The sequence below is a fragment of the Chenopodium album genome, chromosome 12 (genome assembly GCF_948465745.1).
Source record: "Chenopodium album chromosome 12, dcCheAlbu1.1, whole genome shotgun sequence".
Lineage (NCBI taxonomy): Eukaryota > Viridiplantae > Streptophyta > Magnoliopsida > Caryophyllales > Amaranthaceae > Chenopodium > Chenopodium album.
In genome coordinates this window covers 46,810,056-46,834,257 of record NC_137845.1, presented here as the reverse complement: position 1 = coordinate 46,834,257, position 24,202 = coordinate 46,810,056, and the positions used below count along the sequence as shown (strand labels likewise).

Below are 24,202 nucleotides of genomic sequence, written 5' to 3'. Positions count from 1 at the left end.
AACTAAAAGTGATTATTCCGTGTAATCATCGACAAGAATCTTCCTCCTCCATCCCTTACGATCCAATGTCTTATCTCACACAAATCCATATACTTCAAATCATTCCTAACTCCTTCCAATCAAGTCATTTCCAGACTCTCTCTCCCTCGTTTAACCCCTCCATGGTCCCACTCTTCTACTCTTTGTACCGGTACACCCTCGGATCTCCGTCTTACATGTCCAAATCAACGCAGACGATTATCCCTTAGTTTGTTTACAATGTCTGTCACCCCTACTTTCTTGCGAATAATCTCATTTTTGATTATATGTCTTATAGTGTTCTTGCACATCCACCTTAACATGTGCATTTCCGTAACCTCCATCTTTTTAATGTGCTTTTTCTTAGAAACCCAACATTCTGTAACATAGAGTAACATTGGTTTTATGGCAATCATGTAGAATTTTCCCTTCAACTGTAAGAGAATGCTTCGGTCACATAACACTCTTGTGGCCGCTCTCCACTTAAGCTTAACCTTAATGTTTCTTTAACCTCAACATTAAGATTAAGCTTATCAATCGGTTTCCTTATCCCATTTTGCAGTCTTGTGGTCATGGTATGAGATTGGTAAAAAGATTGTGGCGTGGGATTAGTGACGGCAGGGGATGTGATTTGTTGAGTTGAGAGCGATGTATGATCACTTGACAGAAGAGGATTTGTTGTGGAGTGGGCAACGAAAGTAGCCACGGTATTAGTTGCATGACTTGTATCACTAGATGATGTTGAAGAAGAGTTGGAAAGAGTGTTAGTGGGAGTAAGTGGATTTTGAGTAGTGGAATTAGGAGCAGCCGGAGAGTTTAGAGGAGAATTAGAAGTAGAAGTGGAAAGGGAATTTGGAGGATTAAAGCTGTGTAGGTGGCATATAAATAGGAATTGAGATAGGGCACCACTCTTCTGTTAGCGTGGGTAAAGAGGAGATTGGGTTATGAAGAAATTTGCTCCTAATTTCCAGGCTAAACCAGCAAATTACATCAGAATAGTTTAATTTTTCTTTTGCTGTTATTTTGTTTTTTTTGCTTGTGTTGTCTTCTAGCAGCTTTGTCTTTGATTATTTCTTTAAGGACAGATGTATGCTCAGGATCGTAAGGCCTGCTATATATAATGCTGGTCCTAGGTTGTAGTTTTCAAGAGAGTGCAATTGCACAACCGCCAATTGGCTTGAATGAGAAGAAAGGTTTGAGGAGGTGTTCTTCCCAACCACCAAAAAATACAAAAAGACTCAATTTTTATTGTTTGATAAAATCAGAAACTCAATTTCTTCATGGTATCAGAGCGGACAGGTTAAAATCTCTGGGATTTCTTTATTTTTTCTTTGTTTTTTCTCTTAAAGGTTTCATCTTTATTCTAAGATGGCTAGAGATGACACTTCAGAACATCATAATGCTTATCAGGATCCACTCTTTGTGGCAAATTCTGACAATCATTCAATTCCATTAACACCTATGTTGTTTAATGGGAATAACTTCATGATATGGAGTAGATATGTCAAGATGGCTTTGGGTGCAAAGAACAAAAATGGGTTTATTGAAGGGAAGGTCAGTAAGCCGAACCCAGGACACAAGGATTACAATATATGGGAAAGAGCAGACTATATGATGAGGTGTTGGATTTTTAGGTCCATGACAGATGATAATTCTGGAGGGCTCAATCTCGTTCAAAATGCAAAGGAGTTATGGGATGAGTTGATTGAGAGGTACTCCGAAAGCAACATACCACTCCTTTTCCAGTTGAAAAAGGAACTGGGAAAACTTGAACAAGGTGAACAAATGAGTGTGGGGGAGTATTATTGTAAGCTCAAGAAACTTTGGGATGAGATTTATAATATAGAACCCATACCAGAGTGCACTTGTTGTATACTTGGAAAGTGTACATGTAGTATGTACAAGAAGTTGTTGTAGATTGTAGAAAGGGATAGAGTCATGAGCTTCCTTATGGGTCTCAAGAAAGATTACCAAAATGTTAGGGAGAACATTCTTAGTACAGAACCTCTGCCCACTGTCAACAAAGCTTTTCATTTGGTGTTGCAAGCTGAAAAACAGAAAGAGATTACAGGAGAAATTCAATGAAATGTCGAGACGAGTGCTTTTCAGGCATCAAGACAAACTCAAGGTGGGAAACATATTCTGAAAACTTTCAGAATAAGGGTTTCAAGGAGGTAAAAAGAATGAAGCAAGAGCTTTAGTGTGATTATTGTGGAATGAAAAGACATATAAAGGAAGGATGTTTCGAGTTGATTGGTTACCCACCTTGGTACAAAGGGCCAAAAGGAAAGAATGTGAACAAGATGGCTGCAAATGTGGGTATAATTGAACAGAGTGCACAACAGGATACTCCGTTCGATTAAGATGGAGAAGCTGGAAAAAATGGAACCGTCAAACCTGATAGCAATCTTATTTCAGCTGTTGTGCAAGAAGTTATTAGAGCTTTCCAGGACAAGCAGGGAGGTGCAAGCACATCTGGGAAAACAAATGAAATGAGCAATTTTGCAGGTATAATATCAATCTCAAATGTAGCCACTTTTAATGACATTTTTTTATTGTAATTCATGGATTGTTGATTCCGGTGCTTCTGATCATATGGATGGAAATAAAAATCAGTTTGATGTTTTAAAAACTCTTGAAACCCCTTTGAATGTGATGTTACCGGATGGGACTATGAGAAAAGTGTCTCAAATTGGAGAAGTCACATTGGGTTCTAAAATCAGATTAGTGAATGTGTTGTATTTGCCTCAGTTCAAACATAACTTACTTTCCTTAAGTAAACTGATATAGCACAACCACTTGAGAGTTATTTTTGACAAAAAGGGATGTGTTTTTCAGGACCCTACTGATCAAAATGCCGTGGATTATGGAAGAAGAGCAAATGGCCTTTATAAATTTAGTTGTAGTGAAGTTGAACCCCAAAATGGATGTTTTACGGGAAATAATGGTGTAATGAGAGCAAATATGGCAGGAAAAGAAGTTTTTTGTAATAAGTCAGTTACTTTGGATGTGATGCATGCTAGATTAGGGCATGGATCATTATCTAAATTGAAACATTTAAGTTTTGTAATTGCAAGAATGTTGAAAATTTTTATTGTGATACTTGTTCCATTTCGAAGCACCATAGATTGCCTTTCCTATCTATCATAGCATTGCAAAGCATATCTTTGATCTCGTACACATAGATTTATGGGGACCTTATAGGAAAAAAATGTAGATGGATCTACTTATTTTCTCACTATTTTAGATGATTATAGTAGGGTGACTTGGACGCACCTTTTGTCAAATAAATATCAAGTGAAAGGGGTGATAGAAAGATTCTTAGCTTATACTGAGAATCAATTCAATGTTAGAGTAAAAATAGTGAGGAGTGATAATGGGACTGAAATTGTCCAGGAAGATTGTAGCAGTATGTTTGCAAAGCGAGGAATCATTCACCAAAAAAGTGTTCTAGGGGTTCTACAGCAAAATGGAAGGGTGGAACGAAAACATAGAACTCTGGTAAAAACAGCCAGGGCTTTGAGATTGCACTCAGGATTTCCAAAATATTTTTGGGGGGAATGTATACTGGCAGCAACTCATCTCATTAATTTGCTTCCAAGTAGAGTCATAAGTTGGGAAACACCTTATGAAAGATTGATGAAAAGAAAACCAACTTATGATCACTTGAGAGTGATAGGGTGTTTGTGTTATGCAAGTGGGACTGATAATAGCCATGATAAGTTTGATGAAAGGGGTATAAGAAGTGTTTTATTGGGATATCCTTTTGGTACAAAGGGATACAGATTGTATGATCTGTAGAAACGAAAGGTTTTTATTAGGAAAGATGTTTATTTTGAAGAGCACATATTTTCTTTCATGCACTTGAATGGAAATATCAATGAAATGAAAGCAAAAATGAATCAATTGCCGCTTGTAGAAACAGAAATTCTTATAGATTCTGATGAAGAAAATGGGGAGAAATACCGCCAAACTGTGCAACAAGATCAAGTTGACCCAGCGAATAATCAAGAAGATTTACAAAGTGAGATAGACTTGGAAGTGACAATTCAAGAACAAATCAGTCAGCAGAATTTGGGGGAAGAGAACCAGGGCGTAAGAAGATCTCAAAGAGAAAGAAGAGTTTCGAGTAACTTGAAGGGGTATTCTTATGAACTCCAACCAAGTAATTTGGTTGAACATGATGAAGTTACACCTTCATTTTCGATTTATAAGCTGGAGGAGAGAGCTCATTATAGCCCCGACTATGTAATTTCCTTTCATAATGTGATGAAAGTGATTGAACCAACATCCTATAATGAAGCATCATCTCAAGAGGGATGGAAAAATGCTATGGAAGAAGAAATTCAAGCTCTCAAACTCAATGAGACTTGGGAGTTTGCTGATCTTCCAAAAGATAAAAAGGCCTTGGATTCCAAATGGGTATACAAGGTAAAATATGATAAGGATGGGAATGTCATCAGGTTAAAGGCAAGGCTCGTGGCAAGAGGTGATAGACAAGTCAAAGGGAAGGACTATAAGCATACTTTTTCCCCCGTTGCAAAGTTCGCTACCGTAAGAATTCTTATAGCCCTTGCAACGATCATGAATTGGAAATTACATCAGCTAGATATCAACAACGCCTTTCTACATGGATATCTAGATGAAGAAGTATATTTAAAGCCTCCAAAAGGTTACAATAAAGCTCCTGATGGGAAGGTTTGCAAATTAAGGAGGGTCCTGTATGGATTGAAGCAAGGTTTAAGGCAGTGGAACATCAAGCTGACTAAGTTCCTGAAAAAAGGTCCTTCAATCAATCTTTCAGAGATTACTCCATGTTTTGCAGAGAGCATAATGGAAAGATATGCATAGTGCTTGTCTACGTTGATGATTTATTGATTACGGGAAATGATGAGCATTACATACAAAAGCTAGAAATTGATCTGGACAAATAATTTACTTTAAAAGATCTAGACAAAGAATGAGGTATTTCTTGGGTTTAGAGGTGTCAAGAACTGAAAAAGGAACAAATCTAAACCAAACAAAGTATGTGAGTGACATTCTGCAATTTACAGGTTTGCTGGAATGCAAACTAGTAACATGTCCTTTTCAAAAGAAGATTAAACTCTCAACAGACGAGGGAGAGCTTATGAAAGATCTAGAAAGATACAGAAGCTTAGTAGGGAAACTTTATACCTAAACCTAACTAGAGCAGATATTTCCTACTCTATCCAACAATTAAGTTAATTTATGGCTTGCCTAAGAATGCCTCATTGGGAGGCAGCTCTTCATGTTGTGAAGTGCCTCAAGGGTACACCTGATTTTGGTCTTTTCTATCCATCTAATTCAAAGTTGGAATTGGTGGCTTATTGTGATGCTGATGGAGGAGCTTGCCCCTTTCCAGCTAGATCTCTTACAGGCTATTATGTCTTCTTAGGGGGATCTCTGGTGTCTTGGAAGACTAAGAAACAAAAGACAATCTCAAAGTCTTCTTGTGAGGCTGAATATAGATGTATGTCTTAGACCACAAGTGAAGTTGTGTGGATAGATGGAGTCTTAGAACATCTGCACATCAACATTAGTCATCCAATACCTTTGTATTGCGATAACAAATCTGCCCTCCACATTGCTGAAAATCCAATTTTTCATGAGCGAACAAAGCACCTTGACAAAGATTGTCATTATGTTCGTGAGCATCTGGAAGCAGGATTCATATCTACTGCTTTTGTTCGATCTTCCCTGCAAATTGCAGATATCATGACTAAGAGTTTATCTGAGCAGCAGCACAGATATCTATGTGGCAAGTTAGGACTTGTTTCCCATATGCAAGTCCAACTTGAGGAGGGGGTGAAGAAATTTGCTCCTAATTTCCAGGCTAAACCAACTTATTTGCAAATTACATCAGAATAGTTTAATTTTTCTTTTGCTGTTATTTCGTTTTTTTGCTTGTGTTGTCTTCTAGCAGCTTTGTTTTTGATTAATTCTTTAAGGACAAATGTATGCTCAGGATCGTAAGGCCTGCTATATATAATGCTGGTCCTAGGTTGTAGTTTTCAAGAGAGTGCAATTGCACAGCCACCAATTGGCTTGAATGAGAAGAAAGGTTTGAGGAGTTGTTCTTCCCAACCACCAAAAAATACAAAAGGACTCAATTTTTATTGTTTGATAAAATCAGAAACTCAATTTCTTCAGGTTACAAGATCAGAAAATGGGAATTTTTTTCCACAAAATGAACTTGTCGAGATGCGTAGGTTTTGTTAGTTGTGGGATCAAGACAGTAATAGATTAATAGGCAATTTGAGTAGAGGAGTATCCAAAAAATACACATGGAGTAGATTTTGGGTCTAATTTATGCTTAGTGTAGGGTTTTAACCAATGATAACATAAGCAACCAAAGCTTCGTAATTTGTTGTAATTAGGTTGTTTTCCAAACAATTTTGAGAATGAAGACGCATTTTTCAAGGTGGGAGTAGGAAGGCAATTTATCAAGAATATTCTAGTGGCATAGATGTATGATATAATAAGGATAGGAATGTCTCAACAATATGTCGATGACGTCTCTAAGAAAATTCGTTATGTTGAGGAGTGTGTGGAGGTGTAGGTAAGTCTAGATATGCCGTCAATGGCTAAATAATCCTGTAAAGATTCATATTCACCCCCATTATCAGAGTGTAGAGTAATAAGAGGGAGTTGAAAGAATTTCTCAACAAGGAGGCCCCGGTTAATCAGCCTGATATAGATGTATATCAGGTGGCATTTTTGTAATATTGTGCAATTTAATAAAAAAAAAAAAAGAAAAAATCAAAAAAGAAAAAGAAAAAAAGTACTTTAGATCTCTGTCACCATCACCGATCAACCACGAACCATCTTCTTCGTGCCCATCCTCATTACAACCACCACCACCATCTTCTTCTCAGCCACCATCACCATCACAGCCCATCGCAACCACAACCATCTTCGCGTCCATCACCATCACAGCCCCATGTTCCTTATTCCGTAACAACGACCCCAACGCCGCTTCGCGGAGGTAATAAAAAGACACCCTAGTAGAAGACAGTGTAAATTAGGGCCATATCAATCCTTTAGGGGAAAGCCTTAACATCGCAGCATCATTTTAAACTGCCACAAGCGGTGGTATCATTGGTATGCAGGTTTACTGGCTTGGAAAAAGAAGGTGGTTGGGAATGGAGAGTGGAGGGAAAAAAGGTGAAAATACAAAAATACCCCCAATTAAATAACTGAAATGGCATTAATACCCCCTGATTTGCATACAAAGTTTATCAGCCTGATAAACTTGTATTTCCTCTTTCTCAACTAAGGCTTTGAATCGAATAAATATAATTTTGGTGTCTGATTTTTATTTTTAAGGAAAAAGCCATATGTATTTTGTTTAATGGTCTACAAATATCACATAATATTTATAACCATCATGAGAATATATTGGGGCAGTCCACAAATCAGTGTACATATATTGTAAGGGAGCAGAAGAGGAGATAAAGAATGGTAACTGATGACTTATTGCAAGCACAAGAGTTGCAATCTAAGGTAGAAATGCTAGAAACATTTGTTGTGGAAATAAGTTGTCTAATTTTTTATTTATTTATTTATTATTATTATTATTATTATTATTATTATTATTATTATTATAATATGATGGCCTAATAGATGGTGTAGTCAAGTGAATCAGTTTTAATGCTTGTGAAAGCTTGAGGTGGAGTGGAGTGGATTAGATTTCATATACATCCAACCTAACTGGACCTTGGGAAAGACACGCCCCGTTTTTGAGGTCTTTCACAAGAAAAGACGTTGGTGGAAATTCTATTGAGGAGTTATTGTCAATGCAAAATTGAGATATGGAGATAATGTTACGAGTAGACATGGAAGGAACATAAAGAACATTATGTAGTTTAAGAGAAGAGGATGAATGAGAAAGATATAAAGAGAGCCAATGTGAGAGATTTTTAAACCTGTACCATCTCCGATGATTAATTCCTTGGTGTTGTTGTAAGGGGAATGCAAGGCCAGATTGTTGAGGTCGGGTGTGATATGGTGAGATGCACCACACCATAAAGAGATTGATAAAAGGTTGTGCTTTACTATTGATTTTGAGAAAACATATATAGTAAATTATAAGCTAATGGTAAGTATGTGTAAATTAAACATGGTCATTAAGGCTACAATTAAGGGGGATAATATCTATGAGAATAATATCTAGAATATTTAAAGAATAATATAATATATAATCTTAAGGATTTTCAATCCTTATCATCTCGGTGAGGGCGCCGGAGGAAAGAGGTGAATGAGATGCCGGTGGAGAAGGGGGACTGCCGGGCTGGCAGTAGAGGGGAAGAGGAGGGGGTGGGCTGTTTTGTTAGTAAAATAAATAATTTCATTATTAAAAAACTTAAAAACTAACCAGGCCATAGTTAATGATTTTAAATTAAAACGACTATTATCTTTGTAATCAATAATGTAATGTTACCAAAGATAATAGAGTTTTTTACAATTCATCATTGAGAAAAATAAAAGTTCAACGTTACCAAAGATAATTTTTTTTTTTTTTATATAATTTTTATTTGTGCTATTACATTATAATGTAAACAAATGAGGGAAATTCTCTATGGTAAACTCGAACTTTTTAATTTTCTCAGTGATAAACGTTAAAAAATCTTATTATCCTTGGTAAACTTGAATTTTTGATTACCAATGATAACATCTATTTTAATATAAACTCACTAACTATGGTTAATTTCTTTTATTTTCTAATAATTAAATTATTAAAAAAAAAACATAAACAAACCAACCTCTTTCTCCCCAGACCACCACCGCAACCCAGAACCCCAACACCCAGACCACTGCCCATGCCACCACTGCAACATAGAACCCCAACACCCAACCACCGCCCAGACCACCACCGCAACACAAAACCCCAAACGCCCAAATTAAACCACCGCTGGTGATCCCCTCCTCTCTTTATCATGTACAAGCACTCTTCTCCCACCGCCACTGACCCCCTTTTTACCGGAAAAAAAAAGCCTCTTTCAAACCCTAAAATCGAGCAAATCAACCCTAAAATCAAGCAAAATCAAACCCTAAAATCGAGAGAAATCAAGCCCTAAAGCTTCGAAAATTGAAAAAACCATGATTTTCGACCTTTATCCCGAAATCCTAATTATCTGAGTTTGTGGAGGAGAGATTGAGATTCATTTAAAATAGAAGACAACATTACTTTTGTATATTTGTATATATTATTGTCAATCACGATAGAATTAAATTTATTATTAAAACTAACTTAGATTTTATTAGACTTGGATTTATCATTAAAAATTATTTAAATTTAGATATCATGATTAGGGGACAACGAATCTAATTGAAGCTTTGAAAAAATGGTTTTCTTTAAATGTCTTGCATTACACGGGATTCACACCTAGTTTGTAACTAATACATAGTAGTTAAGCTTATAGAAAAGTCAAGAGTGGGACATATAGTAATTTACTAGCTTTCTAATCAATTTTATTTTTTTAATATAAATTCAGTCATTTGTATATGAAAAATATAGTGCATTATTGTTTTTGTTATTATTATTATTATTATTAGGGAAATTCTCAATAGTGACCCCCAACTTCTGCTACGCACATCACATGGTGACCTCCTTTTTTTTATATAATACAAATTTATAAAATGACTCTAATTATGATATTTATCCCACTTATGACATTAATGAGTGTTATTTAGTTAAAAAAAAAACCTAACTATGAAAAAATAATCATGGTTGTAATACTCCGTATTTTTATGTATTTTTATAAAGTATTTATAAAATATATTTTTAAAATTTCAAGTAATTTAATTAAATATTTTAAAAGGCTAAAGTATTTTAATTATAAAGTTTTATAAAAGTAACTTATATTTTGGGCCAAATGTTTATTAATTATTTGGGTTCATTTAAAATATTGTATGTAACTAGTCCTACATACTCTTATTGGAATAACCTATTTTATTTAAATAAGTCCAATCCTTTATTTGAACCTTTGTGGGTCCAATGTTTTATAATCCAAGCCCACTTATTTATTGAGCCCAAATTTAAACCCTATTCTCTACTCTATAAATAACTCTCAAAACCCCAAAATTTTCCCACACAAAGAGGTTAAAAATCAGATTTGCACAATGTAAGTTTTCTTTTCTTTTTCTTTTATTTTTCTTTTTCCTTTATTTCTTTTTCTTTCATTTCTTTCTTTTCTTTTTTTTTTCTTTTCCTTATTCCTTCTTTTGTTTCTTGCTACGTGGGGAATTTGGGAAACAAATCCCACCTCACGCATGTGCAGCCACCTTATGCCACCTGTCGCCTACCGGAACACCGCCGGCCAGCCGGCCGACCACCACCCCTCGGTGGTTCTCTCTCTATCTCTCTCCTCTTTTATCTTGTTTTAATTATAATTCTTATACTTTATATTTTGGGTATTGATTTTAATTGTTTAAACATGATTAATATATTTTGTAATTGTGTTTTAATGATTAAATATTGTAAATTTTGGATTATAAAGTGTTTAATTTTCAGATTTTATAAAGTATTAAAAGTTATGGTTTTAATTATTAAAGTATTGATTTTTAGGGTTCTAACTTAAAATTAATTTGGGGGTTTTATATACCCATTGATTGAAAGTGTTAATAAAGCTTAAAGATTGTATCTTTATGGAGTTTTAATGAGTTTTCATTAAGAATAAATTGCTGGAATTTTATTATAAAGTGCTACTTTTGTGTCTTAATAAAAAGGGGTTGATTACCCATAAATAGAGAAGTTTTAGTTGGTTTTAATATAATTTTCAGATTTATTTGAGGGGTTTAGACCTTAAATAGTGTGCTGGAATTTTTATATAAGCACTATAATTATGTTTTTACTTCGTGGTTTTAATTATCCACTTAAAGAAAGAGTTTTAAAGGTTTTAAACCAAAATTTCAGCTTGTTAGAGAGGTTTTAAGATGTTTAAAAGTTGCTGGAAATTTGTGTAATCAAGGGATTAATTGAGTTTATTTTGGTATTGTAGGAGACTTTAAGTTGAGTAAATTCTAGCATTTTGGTTAGTTGAAAAGACGATTTGAGGTACGTTCGCGTACTTGGTATTTATTTGGTGATGTAGGAACATGCTAGGCTTTGAATAATTGATTTCACATAGTATCATGATAGATTTTGATTGGAATTTATTATTTGGTTGATGTTGGTGATTGAATATAATTATGAAGCATGGATTGTTTGTGATGGATTATTGAGTGGAAATAATTATTTTGGCATGTTGTATATGAACCACACTTTTATTATTGGTATGATAGAGAGCATGTTTAATTAAACTAAATGTTTAATTTAGTTTGGAGTATTAAAAAGGAATTTTATTATGATTCATATAATTTTTATTGATGCTATAAGCATGAGAAAAGAGCTATTTAAGTGTCTGTGTACATGAGGAATAAATTATGTATTGGTGCCTTAGTGCACTTAAGGTGTTTCTAACACCGAGGGATATGAATTTTGGCGCATTATGCGTTTAAGGTCACTGGCGGAGCCAGCGTGGGACAAGGGGGGACAGCTGTCCCCCCACTTCCCCAAAAAAAGATATAGGTTAAATATAATATTTTGCGCTTCTTAAGATAGATCAATGGAGTTGGATCAGCGGTGAGTGGGCAATGCATGAGTTTTTGGTCTGATGGACAGGGTTTCGATTCTTCCAGCAAGCATTTTCTTCTTCTTTTTTTTTTTTTTTTGTTTTTGCTTTTTTCCTTTTTGGTTTTTTAATGTATCTTTATAAGATTTTGAAACCTAAATCTTTATATGATAGTATTACTTCAATTTATTGCTGAAAATTACTCCAATTACTTATTAGAATAACTGTAATTGTAGTTCTTTTTTTTTTTAATAAAAAATACTTTATAAAATAAAATTACTTCAATATATTTCTTAACAATTACTCCATATACGTATTTCAATTATTGTAATTATAGTTTTGCATGAACTCTACCCCAAATTACGAATGTAATAGCCTAGTAGTTCTTTATGGAGAAAAAAAATGATACTTGATGTTAATTTTTTTGACAAAGTACTCCGTATTTTATATTTTTGAGTTGTAAAACAATAACTATTTAGGTATATTTTTGCTTTTCCTCAAAAAAAAAAAAGGTATATTTTCGCTCTGATATTTTTGTCAAACTAAGCGATGATGTTCATTTGTCCCCCCGGTTTAAAATTCCTGCCTCCGCCACTGTTTAAGGTGTCTTTGACACCGAGGTAGATTTAAAAAGGGTTCAACATTAAATATTATGTGGTCACTAATTATTCAAGAATTAAATTGGAATGTTTAATTGTTTGGATAATTAAAATGTTTGATTGTGTTATGGTTTGAGAGTCATCACCAAGTTTAATAATATGTAAATAACGTAAAGTGAAAGAGATTACGCTCCAAAACTCTTGGAACGTATATACCTTGAGTATGAACATTTGGGGGGAGTTATGCGACTTTATATTTGACCATGTCTTAGGTTCATGCATGAGTCGTCCTTTCCGTCATTTGAGTTGGGGGTCCGTCCTATTCCAGAAATTTCTATAGCTTTCCATATTCTTTCACATCACTTCTCCATACATTAAATATCTTACACTTTTCTTCTTTCACACTTCCTACATTCATGCACCACTTTCATCTTACATGCTTCCTTCATACATCATTCACCTCATTACACTCTTTTCCCATTATGCATGTTGAGTCGAGTTTGAGTCATGTGATTGACAAACAAAAAAAGGGTAATGATGAAACAAATGCACAAGGCAAGCTTTTTACCAAGATTTCATGCTTTCTTCTTCTTTTTTCAAACCCTTCCCCAATAAGTCTAGCATAGGCACCCTTCATCCTCCTTAGATTTATTTTTTAGAGTTTGATTTCTACCCTTCACTTTTAAATAAAATGAGCATTTATTCTCTTGCATATGATCATCGCATTGAAAAAAAAAAATCATTGTCGAACTAAGCACAAGGTATACCAATGATTTGAGGCACCCCCTTGTAGCCATATCATATCACCTTTCACCCTTTAAAAAATATAAATCCTTTCTTGATAAACCACTTTGAGCCTCGTCTAACGATAGACCTTTCTTTCTTCAACCCACATCTACCTAATCTTGGGATGGGACAGTGTGCAATTTATGCAATTTTAAAAAGATTGAGTGATTTCAAAAGATCAAAATAAATAAAATAGCAAAAACAATAAAAGTGTACAAAAGGGCAAGTGTTCCAATGTCTCTCATATGAAATGTCTTTGATATGAACACGTCTCAGATTGCATTTCTTATCAAGTGCTTGGTACCGTGCCTGAGAAACATGAATGCCAAGTGAGTGATAGACCGCATGATCGGGATTGCCCACACTTATCAAAAAAGGTTCAAAATAAAAAAAAAATGCAAAAGCGAGAAAAGAGAGCAAAAATAAAAAAGAAAGAGCTCAAAAGTGAGAAACCTCAAGCATAATAATACAAAGATTCAAAAGCAAGGTTGCACACCTTGGGGGCTTATCTAGGGTCTTAAGCCTTTATCCCTTTCTTCTTCAACCTTTAGCCTAACCACGTTACAACCCTCAAAAGACCTCTTTGAGGAATACACATACTTATGCGAGGTTCGGCTAGAGCTACGTTCGGCCTGATTCCTAACGGATACGTAGGCAACCTCACATTGGGGTGTGGCCGTAATAAAAATGCATTCATATTCACATTCACACACTCACACCATGATCATATCAAGGGATTTCCAATGCTCATCCCTATCTATTTAGAGCTAGACTTGGGGGCTTGATCCTTACATTATTAGCCTACCTAGCCTAAGAGTCACCACCATTTGACTCTTTTCAATATATTTGTCCACACTCTTAGCCCTTGCAGCCTAACTTTAGTGTCACTATCACGCACATCACAAATACATGACCAAATAATCCTACCTTTAGGAACCCTTTGTCATGAAATCTTAACACAATGCTGAAGCATGCCTTGTCATGTCAAAATCAAGATCAATCATCATTGCATCACAAAGTATGAAGTACTTAGCCTCCGCGCCTAAGCTACCTAAATACTTTCATTACCAAGTCAACTAGGATAGTCCAAGATGTTACAATCCTTGTACTATGAGATACAATGTGGGCGCATACATTTGACTAAGCTCATTCAACATGCACCTTCAAAAACTTCGCTTCTTTCTTTTTTTGCGGGAGAAAGTTGGTACCCTCCACAAAAAATGACGGAAAATTTTGCTTTTTTACATTTCTCGAGTCACACAATCACATTATAATGCACACGAGTCGATTTGAGTACATCAAGTTACACGTCGAGTCAAGCAATACTAAGTCTTAGGTCAACCCTAAAGAAAGATAAGCAAAATCCTATAGTCCAAAATATAAATGCAGGTACATTCCAGTGAGCAAGAACATTCTCGGATTTTTTTGAAAAACCGCGAATGAAAACCTGACTCCAGCGTCAAACGACAAGGCTGTCGCCTGGCGACAGAAGAAAAGTGCGGCGCCAGAGTCTTCCAGCAGGTGTCAGTGCGACGACAGCGGTTTCCAGCGTGCGCCGGAGCAACGATGAGATGCATGGCCCCATATTGGATTATGCGGACCTTATACAGCGATTTCGGGTTCCTTGGTATGCCAGTTAGCCCCTATAAGCAATTTGACTTGATTAAGTAGTCGGCTTGATTACAATCGCAATAAGTGATTGACCTGACGAAAGATTGTCTCACTTAGCTTAAAGCGCCTAAACATTGGCTCATCGCAAGACACCGACATACTGGTTCATAAACAACAGAGGCACCGACATAATGGTTCACAAGCAGCAAAAGCGCCGACGTACTGGCATAGCGGAAGCAAAGTTCAAAGCGAGCTTTAAAGATCGACAAGCGTTGGTCTTCGGAAGTTTTCTTCGGAATATTATCGCAACAAACATTCAAGTATCAAAGCTCTATTGTTCAGAGACGCGTGGACATTTCATTCAAAGCTCTTTTGTTCAGAGACGCGTGAACATTTATTTCAAGCTCTTTTGTTCAGAGACGCATGGACATTTCCTATTCAAGGTCTATTGTTCAGAGACGCGTGGACATTTCTTTCAAGCTCCATTGTTCAGAGACGCGTGGACATATCATTAAAGCTCTTTGCTCAGAGACGTGTGGGCATATCATTAAAGCTCTTTTGTTCAGAGACGCGTGGACATTTCTTTTCAAGGCTCTTTGTTCAGAGACGCGTGGACATATAAAAAAAAAGCTCTATTGTTCAGAGACGAGTGAACTTCAAAACTGAAGATGGCTACAGGCAGAGTTATCTTCGATCGTGTTCCCTAGGATGTGGAAGATGGTCACAAGCGGCGAAGAATGACTACAAGCAGAGTCGTCTTCGATGAAATAGGAGGCAGCTATAAGTAGAGTCGTCTTCGATGAAATAGGAGGCAGCTATAAGCAGAGCGGTCTTCAACAAGTGTAACAAATCGGTTACCTTCAGAGACGTGTGCTCGACGGAGCAAGATACACGTTTCTTAACTCTTTTATTTGTTTGACTAACGCTAGTCTGCAGGTATCGGTGTTACAAGAATGATTTAGGATCGCAGAACGTTCTGAATCATTCTCCGTCCCTATCGCTACTTTGACTTTCGTTTTCGAAACTTGCGTTTCTCTAAACTCAGTTAAAGTGGGGGCTTCTGTAGACACCCAAATGTGTCTCCCCAAAACCAAACTCAGTGATGAATACCTTTTGCATCGAATGATTATCGAATGAGGTGAAAGTGTGAAAGGTCAAGTGTTGCGGTTGGTTTTTATTAAAATTCTTTCTTTCTGTTTTCGAAAACAACTCTATTTTATGAAAACAGCCAATCCAGTTTAGTTTGTTCCACGACAAGGGTCCAATAATAGTGTAGTTGGATGGGGCTTGCAAAGAGCTTTCCAACGATATATTATAAGCCCAATTCCGATGAATAATGAGGAAGTTATGGCCAAAATACTAAACTGGGCCCGGTTTGATCTTTACAAGCGGCCCAATGATCTAGGGGAGGGCCCAATATTTATTATTCCTAAAGTTATTAGAATTGATTATAGCCTTCTAGAATTCTCTAGAGGGTTCTCTTTAATCCTAATAAGATTAGGATTAATAATTAGATTTTGATAAAGTTTTATTTGGAATAAAATATTGTTTTATGAAAGATACGATTTCAGTTTTCATACAGACTTTACAAATCGATTTTGATTGATAAGTGGACTCCGTGTTTGAAAACGCGTAGGAATCCAGGCTGTCGCTAAACGACAGGCTTGTCGCCATGTGACAGACCCTGTCGCCAAACGACGGGCCTGTCGCCATGCGACAAGCCCTGTCGCCAAGCGACAAGGTCGGTTTTGCAGCGACAGAGTGGAATTTTATTCCTTATCAAATTCTACCTATTTTCGGACTGTTAACTAATAAATAGGGTCCTAAACCTCCGTTTTTATTCACCAATTCTCATCAACAATCTACAATCAACAATCAACAATCATCTCTCAAAAGCTAGAAGCTTTCTCTCTCTATTCTTTTTCTAAACCTTCCCTCTTACAAAATTCCGCATTCACAAGATCTAGACACACCTAGCCGAGTTCGAAGTTGCCTTCGCCTTAGACGTGAAAGTTTATAATTTCTGAGGGTTTGGTCCCTAATCTCTATTTCAATTATATGATTTAATTGTTTTGATTTTATATTTTCCTTGAAGTTACTAACGCGTGTATTTTGTTATTAGAAAGAGGCACGAGGCATTAAAGTATGTAATCTTATTGCTCTATTCTTGTAGAAAGCATGTTTAAATTTGTTTAATTCCTAGCATCATGTTAGGATGTTGTTATTGCTTTCTAGTATCATGTTTAGGGTGCCTTTTACTCTTTTCTAATATCATGTTACTATCATGTTAGGGATAAAGCTTTGATCTTTATTACTTAGTGACATGCTAGGGTTTGTTATTAATCTTGTTAGTATCATGCCTAGGATCTTGCTATTATTATGCTTTAACGTGATTATGATAATTATGGTAATTATGATGATTGTTATAATTTTGATTATTGTTATGTTGCTTGATGCTTATTTATTGTTATTGCTTGATCACACCTTTTATGCATGTTTAAAGGGAATTTGTACTTGTAATCACGCTTAATAAGATAATTAATAATCTTGTTTAGAGTTAATATGATTATAATTCAAGTGACCGCCAATAATAGTTTTATTTGTGCATTAAATTCAACCAACATAGATAAGCAGGTTTAGGGTTAATCTATTGATTGCATGTTAGTCAGAAAGCGCACATAAATATAAGAAGAATGAAGTAGAGGCCTATTTAGGGCAGGTTCAATCTCTTTTAGGTTGGATTTGTACCTTCATCCCCGAACCCTATTTGGTTCAAGATCTTTTGAAGTTGACGATCTCTTGGATAGTTAAGGGGTGTAATCTTCACCTTGTGAACGGTTTACAAGTTCCTAAAACTTGTTGGCGACTCTTTTGCTCTAGCTTCCTTCCCTTTGGACGCCACCATGCTTAAGTGTATGATCACAGTGGGGTTCAAGCTTGGGGTTAATGGCTTGAAATATTCCCTACAGGGGCTAATTTTTTTTTTAAAGCATTGTTGCTATAATTAACAGTTGACAAGGTGCATATCCTGGCAACCATGACTAACTACAGTTAATCTCTTTTCATAAATGTGGCGTAAATCATGTAATTAATAAATTGAAAATTAATTACAAAAGCAAAATAATGTAACATAAAGAATTATTCGAAACACCATATACTTGCGAATAAATATATGAATTGAAAAAGAACAAAAACATATGTGTATTTGATCCCAAAATATAGCAGTGTGCATTTTAAAATGTAATGCATCATGCATAGGATTGGGTATCATTTACAAAGAATACAAACCATATCAAAAACTAAAAGAAAGGAATGAATATGCATCTTTTACATTTATAATCCAAAAGAATTATGCTAATCTAATTAGTGTGTATTTGGAAATTAAAATCTAACTAGACTACATTAACTAAACAAAAGCTTGATCAACAATAAATATAGTAAGTTGTTATCTTAGAATTTGTCTTCCAATATCTTTTGTAATTCTTCAGGCTTACAAGGTACAACCAATGCACCTTCTTGTTGAAAACCATACTCTTCTTCAGCTTCTTTTAACAACTTTAAAAGTGTAGGGTTTCTTAAAAACCTTAACTCCACCACAAACTTCCTCAACTCAGCCTCCTCGTCGTCACCCTTCCCTGCTAACACCGCGAAATGCCCTTTTGGTGGCAATGCCGCGTTTTGGCCTAGGATCTCGACCAACTCTTCGTTACTAGGGATCGTTCGAATTGGTTGCAATTGTAACACTTTCATGCACCACCTTAGCTTCTTTACAAACTTCTTGAGCTTCATTAGACTCATAATTTTTCCTACCATATTTTTTTTTGGATTGACTTGCTTGCTTTTCTTGGTTATAGAATTGGAATATTTTTTTTAATAATGTGTATTTTGTTTTTGGTGTTTGGGATTCTTGTTAAGGGTTATATATATAACGAGGTATGACAAAGAATTGGGTAATAAAAATTGTAAGAAAATGAAGGTTCTATGAAAGTGATGTGGGATCATTGTATATGGACTATAATAATTTATTAAAAATAAAACAAAATAATAATATAAGTTTAATTAAAATTTGCATTAATTGTAAGAACATTTGTTAGTCAGATGTTTTCCTGAGTCTTACAAAGTAGGGTCTTTAAAAAACGCGGTCTACAGTTGCTCATGTCTTACCTCACCGCTCTTAACTCGCTGGCTACACTATAGTGTTCTTCTTTAGGGCGGTTTGAATATTTTTTTTTATTTTTTATTTTTTATTTTTATTTTTTTGTATTCGACTTGTTTGAAATTCTTTTATTTTTTTTGAAAGAATTTAAAAATGTGTTTTTTTAATAATGATACTCTCATTACTAAATGCTAATGCACGTTTTTCGCCTAAGAACGAAAATTATTATTTTGGTAATTATTTAATCATTTGTTTATCTTTAGATTCTTTATAACTAGCTAACACAAATATATATATATATATATATATATATATATATATATATATATATATATATATATATATATATATATATCATTCAAAGGAGATACGAGAAACTTAGAGCATCTCCAATAGTTAGCTAATTGTTAAATTAGCTTGCCATGCCACATATGATTTCAAGCTAATTATGTTTGTAGCTATTTTTGTGCCCCAATGATTAGCTACTAGCTTGCTAATAAATAAGTTTAACATTCTCAATTAGCCTTATAAATTTAATTATTTTAATATATTAATCTCCAAAAAATTTGGAAACTTTTTCTTAAGCAAATTAGCTTGTCAAGCTAATTGTATTTTTTAGTTTCAGTGGTCAAGCTAGTAGATAGAGACTTTTAAAAATTGCACTGCTTGCAACAACCATGGGAGTTGCTCTTATGAAGCGTGATTTACTGAATTGAAAGGTGGACTATTCGTTTAGAACAACATTTTAGTTATATTTACCAAGCTAAGCTTGGTCTAGTGGTAAGATTGTCACCTTCCAACTTTGGGGTTCAATCCCCACTAGAGACACTTTGAGGGTGGGGATCTCTTACCCTTTCCCCTCACTCTCAAAGTGTCTGATCCGCAAATACCGGATCAACAAAACCGCGAGGGTTGAGGTACGGTTATGGTCTTTCTCATTACCTTAAAATAAAAATAAAAAAAAAAAAAATAAAAAAAAAAAAAACAAAATAAAAAAAAGACATTTAAGTTATACTTTTATTTAGTTCACCTTATTTTTCAGATTTAATGATTTATAGTCTTATTTAACGTTGGCATGAGACTTAGTTGACCTCTGATTATACCAGTTGATAACAATATACAAGTATCAGATGTTTCATAAGTTATATATGCATGTAAATATACACTTCGTTATTAAAAGCCTTATTCTGTTACTACTTAGCCTACATTGTATTTTTTTTTGGTATTGTATGGGGTCAGAACTGAGAACTCAAGGTGAAACAGATTAAATTTATAGGGTACGTACTGACGTACATTTCATACAGCTTTTTAATTATCTTGAATTTTAAAATATAGATATAAGTTTTTATTGGACAAATTCTTGTCAATAAAAATAAAAAATTGGACATTCATATAAATTTTGAAAATTTCAAAAGAAATTATTGAACATATTATCATGTATCAGTTTTGGGTGGAAAGATTCACGTCGAAATAGACTCATACAATACTTTGTGAAATCAAATTATCCCTCAAAAAAATTGGAAATTAAATAAAAAGTGAATTGGATTATGAAATATATAGATTTCATGTACGGAGTATCATATTCTCATGACTTATTGTCTTATTGACTTAACTTAACATTGGGCGGTTTAGATAGGATGAGATGAACAAACACAAGCAGTACAGATGTAATAATCAAACACACGTTTAGTACTGTAGCATGAATTGATTAGTACGAACTCCGTACAGCATGCAAACGTAGTCCGTACAAGAGTAGCTCAACTTCCTTTTCAGATTTTGGGGGTGTTTGGGAGTTAGAGGTTTGAGGGAAAAAGAGAGGTTTGAGGGGAAAAGAGAGGTTTGACCAACTCCAAAAAGCCATTTGGGGTGTTTGGTAGTTAGAGGTTTGGAAGAGAGTTTTGGGATAAAAAAGCTTTTTTCAAAAAGCTCATATTAGGAGCTTTTTGGAAGAACTTATAGCTTTTTGGTTATTTTATCTCTGAAACAGCTAACCGCTACTTACCGAACAGTTTTACACAAACAGCTAATATAATCAGTTAGTCAAATCAGCTAGTCAAATCAGCTAACTCATCAGCTAATCTCTAACAACTAACAACTAACTCCTTAACAAGGCCTTTATGGTCTTATTTAACGTCGGCAAACAATTAAGTTCTACATTTTTGCCTGGTTTGTATAAGTTGGATTAACATGTCTTATATTAGCTTGAAGAATAAGTGGACAAAATTGTGTAGTTATAGAGCAAAAGGTGTTATTACTCACATGTGTAGTCTTTGACATGTTTTGTCCTTTGAATTATAATGAAAACGAACTTGTTTTTGTAATTTAATCATTAGAGAATGCTTTTCATTATCTAATTGTTCATTTTTTTTAGCTATTTTGTTGAAGTTAAAATGGCCAACTTAATGAGTGATTGTGTAGTATGATTTGCTTAAGTTGTGCTCTACTATTTTCCGTTTGAGTTGATGAATTTCAAGTGATGAGTATAATAAGCAGTTCAAGGATTGCAACATATCTTTTTGGGATGAATTTGAGCTAGAATGAAGCAAAATGTCAACAAAAGAGCTAGAATTGATAAAACTAACTCATGTTCACTTTTTTCCTCATAACTTTTGATCTTCAAATGAACATGGAGTGATTTTTAATTTTGTTGGAAACTAGACTTAAAGATATTTTCAACAATAGGTCACATGCCAAATTCTAACAAGAAACAAGAAAGTTATGATGTTTTGAAGACAAGTTGCATTGTTTCCGATATGATGATATTGTAACCTAGGTCACCCGATTAGACAAGATTGTTCGGTCTGACCGAATGAAGTTTGTTTCGACATGTAACTTTGTTTGAAAAGAAGATTTCAAGGTTTGTGCCTGACAAGGAGATATCGACCGGTAAGATAGGGCGAACCTTTGCAAGGCTCAAAATCTTACTTTTTTTTGGGAGATTTTTATCCTTAAATTTTCTTATAAGTACTCCTTTTAAAGTACGTACTTATAAAACATCCTTTGATAGATGTAAACTAAATTGGTCTCAACACTCTGAAATATGAGCCGGATTCACCCAACACCATGTTCTAGCTGTCAAAGCATCACCAACTAATTACTAATGACGTAGGTGCAAAGTATGTCATTAATGAACATCCCGGTCACTGATTATTTCACCATAGCCGGTGAATATTTTATTTTGTTTTGTCCTTTTTGTAATTTTTTAACCCTAACCTAAATATCACGTGACATTCTCTTTTTTCTTTTCTCCTTTTTCATTTTATTTGCTCTGATTCTTCTCTCACTTTATTTAACCAAGCTTCCCAATTCTTCCCCAATTTGAAAACCCTAAAAATTTTCGAATTGAATTTTTACCCAATTGAACCATGAGCTCAACATCATCATCATTTTTCAATAATAAATCAAATTCAAGTGGTACCCGTGATAGGTTGTATTGTGGACATCGATTACCTGTTGTAGTTTGTACCGTGTGGAAGTTCAACGAAAACCAAGGAAAATGTTACTATGGGTAGTCGATGGTTCTTATTATTTTTGTTAGGTATGTAACCATTGATCTGTATATATAATAACTAAATTCAGATTTGGAACTTGCACAAAGAAGTTAAGTTTACCATTACACAAGAAGTTCAATTCATGAAAGACTTCTACGAAGCTTGGCAAGTGTTGAAGAAACCATACATAGTACTTCGTATAAGTTAGGTTATGATCGAATATCATATTAATTTTATGATGGTTTAAGTCAACAATTCGTTGTAAATCATAATTACATAGAACTATATATCTAAAATATAAGTATATGCATAATCCAGTGTTGTTGAGGATTCTAATGAACAATAATGATAATGATAGTTGGATTCTAATGAACAATAATGATAATGATAGTCTAAACTCTAAAGTATGTGTGTACACATTATTCTGGTATTGACGTGGAGATTAGAGGGAAGAATTTTATGGGTTGGCTTGGATAGTTTGACTTGGACTTGTATTTTTTATTTTTATGGGCACTAATTAATAACACCTTCATAATTGTAACCTCTAACAAGTAGTCCTACTTTATTGAGTTCATATGTAAGTGCCAGATGGGAACGCGTACGGCGTATGGTGTACGGATAAAGGACAGTTGCTGATGCAGAGTTTATTGGGAAATGGGGTGTCTTACTGTCCTAGTGGCTGGTGCAGGCTATGTAAATTGTAATGTACGAGTACAATTATGTGAATTTGCTTATTTCATATGAAGTACAAAGTGAATAATTAGATCGGATTAGATTAGACAATGAGGTATATAGATTAGATTATAGTGTAGATATTAAATACTCCAAAGGGATAATGTTATGTATGTTCCAAAGGGAAAAAGTATGTGGAAAATAATGATCAGATGTCTCGTACATTATGTATTACTCTCTTCGTTTTTAAATACTTGTTCTATTTCTTTATATGTGAAGTTTTTAGAAATATTGGAGAAAGATAAAAAATATAGAGGTAATAATGGGGTTAGTGGAAGGTAAATTGAAGGAGAGAGCGAGAATTTAAAGGTAATAAAATATAATTCTATTGGGTCCCACTAGTTGAGAGAAATGAATTAAATATTTAAAAACTTTTTAAATAAAGAAATGGAACAAGTATTTAAAAACGGTCGAAAGTGGATAGTGAAAATATTTTACAAACGAAGGGAGTAAGATATTAAGGGCTTGTTTAGTTCACCTTATTTTTGCTTATGTGAACTTATCTGATCTGGTGTGATCTTATCGTATCTTATCTTATCTCATCTGATGTAGTCTGGTCTGATTGTATAATTTGACCAAACTTTGACTTTAAATGTTATAAAAATGTATGATGATGTGGCATGAACCTAAAAGTTGTTGAATGATGATGTGGTGCTATATAGGTGTAAGAAGGGATACACGTGGCACATACATAAAGCTCCTTCATTTTTATAACATCATCATACTTTAAATAATAATTATCATACATTCTTATGTCCAAATAAAATGACTGAATTAAAAAATGAAGTACGTACTATGGAATGGAGTAGAAACATATTTAGAAAGGATCATTTATGTAAAATTGTAAGTAATGTAACCATATAAGATAAAGGATGTCTAGGTTGAATTTGAGTCGAGTTGAATACAAGTCAGGTTAGACTGGTTAGTGCGTGACAAGTCGAGTTGAATTTAGATTAGGTTGATAACATGTCATGGAGTAGAAACTATTTAGAAAGGAGCATTTATATAAGATTGTACGTAATGTAACAAGATAGAGGATGTCTAGGTTGAATTTGAGCCGAGTTAAATACAAGTTAGGTCACTGATTAGTGCGTGACAAGGCGAGTTAAATTTGGATCAGGTTGATAACATGTCATGGAGTAGAATCATATCTAAAAAGGAGCATTTATGTAAGAT

General features: G+C 34.5%; 1 protein-coding gene across 1 annotated transcript; it reads right to left on the bottom strand.

Annotated features, from left to right (window-relative positions):
* Positions 1-18,097: 18,097 nt before the first annotated feature.
* On the bottom strand, positions 18,098-18,436 carry LOC145571231 (auxin-induced protein X15-like). The gene has a single exon (XM_081630299.1). It carries the CDS (start codon positions 18,434-18,436, stop codon positions 18,098-18,100), a length of 339 nt encoding a protein of 112 aa, XP_081486425.1.
* Between the last annotated feature and the right edge of the window lie 5,766 nt (positions 18,437-24,202).